This window comes from Mesitornis unicolor, unplaced genomic scaffold, assembly GCF_000695765.1.
Source record: "Mesitornis unicolor isolate BGI_N332 unplaced genomic scaffold, ASM69576v1 scaffold10379, whole genome shotgun sequence".
Taxonomy (NCBI): Eukaryota; Metazoa; Chordata; class Aves; order Mesitornithiformes; family Mesitornithidae; genus Mesitornis; species Mesitornis unicolor.
In genome coordinates this window covers 9039-15942 of record NW_010206585.1, presented here as the reverse complement: position 1 = coordinate 15942, position 6904 = coordinate 9039, and the positions used below count along the sequence as shown (strand labels likewise).

General features: G+C 53.3%; 1 protein-coding gene across 1 annotated transcript in view; it reads right to left on the bottom strand.

The window, feature by feature from the left end:
• Window positions 1–59: 59 nt before the first annotated feature.
• Window positions 60–6904, bottom strand: part of TRAF2 (TNF receptor-associated factor 2) — a gene marked incomplete at its 3' end in the record, with an annotated part of 14839 nt that continues 7994 nt past the window's right edge. Inside the window, exons 4-7 of the mRNA XM_010191820.1 lie at window positions 4307–4378; window positions 2776–2850; window positions 1769–2128; window positions 60–237 (exon numbers count right to left, since the gene is read on the bottom strand). Coding sequence (XP_010190122.1) covers window positions 60–237; window positions 1769–2128; window positions 2776–2850; window positions 4307–4378 — 685 coding nt within the window. The remainder of the gene's footprint in view (window positions 238–1768; window positions 2129–2775; window positions 2851–4306; window positions 4379–6904) is intronic.

Sequence of the window (6904 nt, the reverse complement as noted above, 5' to 3'; positions counted from 1 at the left end):
TATGGATCTATGAAATCCCACACCCAGCAAAAGACTTTTGCAATGTTGTGGGCAATCACCTGGAGAGAAGATGGCAGGAGAGCGGCCCGTTATGGCCTCCTGACGCTTCCTGGCAAACTCCGTTATCTTCCAGATGAAAACACCATCGTAGGTGGAAGCCTCCATGCTGCGGATCTTCTCCTCCATCTCGGCCATGGCCAGGTCTTTGAGCCCAATGCTCCTCTCCAGCTGCCGGACCTGCTCAGTGGGACACACGGTGCAGCCTGGTTAGAGACACATCCTGCTGTGAGACCCCCGCAGACACCCATAACCCCTTCAGAAGAGGGCTGCAGTGAGAGACCTTCTCCAGAAATGACTGGGGTCATGAGAAGAAGAAATTTAGCATCACAAGGCAATTCCCCAAAGCTTCCTTTTGAACCCTTGTCATTCTGGAGAAGGTGCATTGCTACAACTCAGTGCCTGAGCTGGAAACTTGCTCATGGAAAAGTCCTCCCAACAAGCAGCTCCGTTATGTGAGCAGCACAAGAACTGAGGATGAGGGAGGAAAAACCCCAACCCTCAGCACTGTGACAAAACTTGACCGAGAGAAGAACCTTTGAGTGGAGCATCTCCTGCTGAGGAGCGGCTGAGGGAGCTGGGGCTCTTGAGCTTGGAGCAGAGGAGACTGAGGGGTGCCCTCATTCCTGGGGATCCATTGGGAAAGGGCAGTGTCAGGAGGAAGGAGCCAGGCTCTGCTCTGGGATGGCCAATGCCAGGACAAGGGGCAATGGTCCCAAGCTGGAGCACAGGAGGTTCAAGCTGAAGATGAGGCCAAACTTTGTGAGTGTGAGGGTTATGGAGCATGGCCCAGGCTGCCCAGAGAGGTTGTGGAGTCTCCTTGTGTGGAGACACCCAAAGCCCTGGCCGTGTTCCTGTGTGACTGCTCTGGTGATCCTGCTCTGGCAGGGCTTGCACTGGGGGAGCTCCAGAGGGCCCTGACAACTCCTGACATGCTGTGACTCTGTGAACCTATGCCCAGCCACCAAAGTCTCCACAGAGTTAATCACTGCCAGCTCACATAGGGTCACGCCAGTTTGGGCAGCCCCCTTGCTGAGATGGCACAGGTACAGTGCAAACTGCATCATCCCCGGCTCCCAGGACACACTGGTGGGGACAGCTTCTTCACACCCCCAAACCATGCACTGCACTGTGCTATAGCACAGCATCCATGGTCACACTGCTTTTGAAAGGTGTGGGAGGGGAGCAGCCCCATGGATTCAGAGAGATCCAGTGAATTTAGATGAGACATCAGGCAGAAATTCTCCCCTGTGAGGTGGTGAGGCCCTGGCCCAGGGTGCCCAGAGAAGCTGTGGGTGCCCCCTCCCTGGCAGTGCCCAAGGCCAGGTTGGACGGGGTTTGAGCAGCCTGGGCTGGTGGAGGTGTCTCTGCCCATGGGGGTTGGACTGGGGGGGGTTTGAGGTCCCTTCCCACCCAAACCACACTGTGGTTCTGTGAAATGCTGCGTGCTCTCTCATGTTGGAAACCTTAGGAACATCATCTCGGTGTGTGCACAACTTGATTGCTCACATAGATTTGAACGCTTAATGCACGTCAGTTTAATTCCTGCCTTTTCCAGGAAGCTTTTGAGGGTTGGGCACAGGAAGAAACGGTTATTTTAGTTCTATCTTCAGATCTGTGGGGTTTCAGGGCTAGGCGGTGAAGCTTTGCTAGCTAATAATATGGAAAGGAAAGTGAGAAAAGTGGAGAGCCCAAGCCCGTGGTTACACACCTTGTTACTCAGCGTTTCGATCTTCTCCTGGTCTAGTCGGTGCTGCCGACTGTAGGCTTCGGCTGTCAGAGACACCCTCTCCACCTCCCGATTGAGCACGCAGACGATGTTCTCAAAGGTCACCGTTTTCCTCTCCAGGGCCTCGCATCTCCCCAAGAGCTCCAGGGACCTGGAGAGCTCCGACTCTGAGCACAGAGAGTTTTCTGCCAGCAGCGGGGAGCTGCTTTGCGATGAGGAAAGGGCACGAAGAGGCTTGAGGTCTCCAGACCCAGCCTTGAGGCTGAGGACGAAACTCAGCAGCATGTAGAGATGCTCCGCCAAACACTTGCTTTCGTGTTCTGGCAGCTTTTCATTCTCCACCTACATGAAGAGAAACGCATTCCCCTTTCAGCAATCAATCGAGGCTGTCATCATCCACAGAATGATTTATTCCTCCTGAGGTCTCAACGTTAGCTTGAAATTATGACGGCGAAAAGCCAAAGAGCGATTGTTTCAGACCTGTTTTGAGGGTAGGGGTGGGGTTTCTGTTGTGTTAGAAATGCTGCAATCGCGTACAGTGATGGATGCTGCACGCTTGCCCAGCTGTACACACTGTTCTTCCTCCAGTACTTCCCCAAAAGGGCTGTGTCAGATGTACTTAACAGCACCAAAGGACAAAGCCTCACGCAATGCCCTGGAGGAGGGGTTGATATGAACATCACCCATAGGAGCTGGGAAAACCAAGTCACACAGAGAAACACGGCCTGGCCCCGGTTCTGTGCTTACAGCTGAAGGCAGCACAACCACCAGTCCTGGAGCACTCAGGGCGTTCCTCAAGAAGGAGGTTTCCTTCCACATTAATTCTCTGGACAGCAGATGATGCTAAGCTCCGTTTTTGAACCACCACTTGGCTAAAATATCTGCACACAAACACCTGTAAGGGTTTGGGTGACAGCAGCCTGCGGGTTATCTCTAGCACTGGAACTGCAAACAAGTCCCGAGACGAACATCAACAGGCAAGCCCTTACCACCTCGGTGCATCCAACAACCTCAAATCTGCAAGGCACTTTAGATCTGCCACAGCTCTTCACGTGGTCCCGGAACTAGGAAGGAAGGCAGACAACGTCAGATCTCACCTATCCCCAGTAGCTCCATCAGACAAAACGCCCAAGCCATCACTAAGCACCAGTGCCAGAGCGTGGTTAAACCTGGACACTGCCCACCATCAGCTATGGCTTTCACTGCAATATAAATACAGCACCAACACTTGGAAGTTTTATTTCTCTTCCTCTGGACAGCTGGGAGCTGTCGCTTCTCACCTGCGTAGGCAAGAAATTAAAACACAACCAGCACAGGTACAAGTTATGGATGCTGAACAACAAAAATCCACTGAGGGCAGAGGAACAACCCGAGGAAACAGAGCCATTTAATTCTCTGCACTTCACGTAACCCTGGCTGGGATGTGTTACAGCTTAGGGTTTTTACTCCCATTATACATCTGAGAACAAGCAGCTTCCCAGCAACCCACAGCAGGGTCCAGCATCCCCTCACTGAGGTGCCAAAGGACGCTGCACCTCAGCCACCCCTCATGTGGCAGCTGCCACCAAGCCCCAAGGCCAATGCTTATTTGTCCAGATAAATGCTGCCAAGATGACTCGTTTGGGGTCCCACACGTGGTTAATGCTCACAAGCGCTGGCACATTATCAGCCTGGTTTTGGTGCACCTCTCATCGCCAGACCGCAGTGGTTTGTCCTGAGCAAGCAGCACATTCCACGTTTCACACCTACATCTGCTACACCAGATGTGGATCAAAACTGGTTTGAAACCATTTTTATATAAAAGCTGCTGGATCCACCTGCTGGCTTCAGGAGTTACAATGCCTGCTGCTAACCAACAAAAGCTTGGAGAGAGAGAAAAGGCAGAGTTAATAGTTAAAGGACCTGTGGGGATCCCACAAGCCCAGTCTCTGCTGGGCTCCTCAGCCCGTGGACGAGCAGATCCGTACCCCAGGGTCCCAGCACGAAGCCCTTCCTTACGCTGCCCATTTTGAAGAGCTCTCTGCTCATCTTTTTAGTGCTTCTGTTCCCCCTGCCCTCCTACAAAGGACCTTTTCCAACAGCTCTACTAAAAATACGCGCCCGCAGCAGGCAGGGCAGTTTCACGAACGCGCTTTTTGCAGATGTTTCCCGAAACTTTGATTTCCAGACTTTTGTGCCTTGCTCCAGACCAGATCCCATCACACAACTAAGCAGAAATAAATTAATTTAGCTGCAGATGGGCTCCACTCCCATAACCGCAGCAGCGGTTGGTACCGGTGCTTCACGTGGGGCGCGAGCGCCCTTTAAACCCACGAGCGCGCGTTTCCCACGGAGGTTGTGCACCAACACAAAACTGCCCGTGAGTCACCTTCCCTCGCGCCCTCCCAGCGCTCTGAGCCCTGGGGAAAGGTCACATCCGTGCTCACGGCTGCCACTTGGCTGTTTTCTAAAGGCCTGGCTTTCCCTCGCCGCTGTCAGCCCATCGGGACCCCAAGATGCGGTTCCCCCACGGCCGGATACCTTCTCCCTCGGGATCTTCCTCCCACAGCCTTCGCAAGTCAGCGGGAACTCAGGGCAGACCTCGTCGTGAGCCTGCGAAAGAACGGACAGGAGAATAAATGGGTTCAAGAAATCAAAGCTCTGGTGAGGTGACACGATGGGTACAATCCTACAGACGTAGCTTTATGTTTCATTGCAGAAAAGCACTGTATTCTACCAACCCAGATGCAAATCTTGCTCAGGTTGATAACTCTGCGTTCATCACTCGTGCGATCTCCAGGTGACCACAATTTTGGGTGCCTGTGTAGCCTCAGTGTAAGAGCTGCTAGAATATTTTAGAAAAATACCAAATTACTGCTTTGATGGCCAAGACACCCAACAGGAAGCTCCACTGATGGCTCTGCCAGGGGCACACACGTTCGGGCAGGTCGAGTGAAGTAAGCCACTATCTCAGCAAGATAATTTGGATAATTTTTCCACGGTAATGGTTATCGCTCAGCTCAAGTATGAGCCCATAGCTTACTCATCACATGCTGGGCTGAGCTGTCCGGTAGCATCTTCACATGCGCATCAGAAAACCATTTCTCAAGCGGGAAGAAAAGCGGTTTAAAACTGTTTCATTTAACAGCCCCTGCGCACGAGCCCCCAGCCCTGCAGCAGGAGCAGCCGCTGCGTGTTTGGCAGCCAGAGGAGCTGAAGAAATGAGCAGGGCAATGTGATACCCTGGCCTCAGCAGATACCGGCTAAATTGGGAATGCTGGAACGCGCCTCTGCTCTCTGGGCCGTTTCCACGCCGCTTAATCCTTCTCTTTACACACCAACCAGTTGCAGCAAGGCGCTGTAAACGCCATGGGTACGCAGTTCAATATTTGTATTGAAAGATAAGCGTGCTGAAGTATCCTGCCGTGGCAATAACAGGAAAACAAGCAGAAGCGTTTATAAAGCAGTCGTTTGAAACCAGACGCCTTGAAAACTCGGTCACATTTATTATTAAAAGAAGTTACTATCTCAGGGGAGGAGGGGGAACATGCACAGACTTACACGCTGCTACCACATCAGAAACTGGAAAGTGAAACCCATTAGCAGCTCAGCTTTGGCTTGAGTTACTCTCTCCTTTTTATACTTCACATGAGGAATGGGATTTAAAGCCTCCTCGCACTGTCCACGGACAAGTGACCAGGGCCTGTCCCTGCACCGCCGCCTGCAGAGGAGGTGGAGGAGGCAGAGCCCTGGCTTCCATCCCTCTCGCTTGCAGGGGCTGAGCCCTTTCTTCTGCCCACCTACGGCTCTCAGGCTCTAGCAGCACCAGATAGCATCTTCCCTGCGACCCACAGAACGCTGGCGCAAGAACAGACGAGTCTGGCTGCAGGAAGGAAACTCCACTGCGGAGACAACTATTTAAAAAAGGAGTATTTAAAACCTATGCTCCCCCCTGCCAGCACACTGGCTGTGAAACTACCAGCCCCTCCACACTTATCATCCATCCCGACTCCATGCTACACCACGAGTTCATGCTGCAAGGGCAGCCCTGTGAAGCATGCCCAGCCTGCAGCACGAAGGGAAACCAGCCCGGCACGGCCAAGCTGAAAAGTGCAACTGGTCCACATGTAAATTGTTTAAGACACCCAGAAGCATCGGCTTCAACCAGCACAGCTCCAAAGCTCCAGACAAGCAGTTTTGTATAAACAGTTTCAGGCTTTTCTGGAATCCCCTGTTCCTTCCCTCTCTTGGCGGGTGTCTAAACCGAGAGGCCGCTATTGCTGCCGGAAGAAATCCACCCCACCCAGGAGCCCACGAGCAGGGGCTGGCATTCCCATCTGATCTGCCACGCTCCACTCCCCCAGGAATGGGGCAATCCTCCTGTTTACACCTTGCCCGAACCCACATCCGTCAGCTTCTGCAGCACGGACGAGCCTCTCCGATGCTCGGGCATTTGCTGTGAACGTTTTGGGCAGCTCTGGAAAGCCACCACTGTGACCATGGCCAGGTGAGAGCCCAGTCGCTCTCCCAGAGTGAACGTGTCCTGGTTCAGACTGGGGTTGGAGAGAGGGAATGGCAATAAAGAATTAAAGCAGAGCTGGAGGACAAGGGTCTGGCTCAGACCTTCAGGTTACCTCGGTGCTGACTGCTCACCCACCGAGGCACAGACCAACCCGCAGCACCCAACAGCAGCAACACCAAACCAGGCAGAGTTAACAGCCTGCACATCACCACCACCACCTCGCTCTTCCCACTCAGTTAAACCCCAAAGTGTCCATCGATGCACACATCAACTGCACTCCCTAAAAACAAACTGCGACACAACCCGGCGGCAGCCTGCACACCATCTGATGCCAGCAGCACGAGCAATTCTCCTGGACCCGAAATTCAGACACCGTCCCCGACTTCAGAGGGACCAGGACAGCCCAGGAGCACCAGCTCTGTGTGCAGCTCATGGGTCACCACCATGGTCACTCAGCTCCCCAGTGCCTGGAGCAGTACCATGGGGCTGCGATGGATGTGCTGAGCCCTCTTCCCTTGCTGCTTTCTAGAGCAGGAAAACAAGAGTGATTCGCAGTGTTTGCAACTGAGGTTTCTCTGGGGACGCTCCTGGGATCAGCTCCCTACACCCCAAGCACT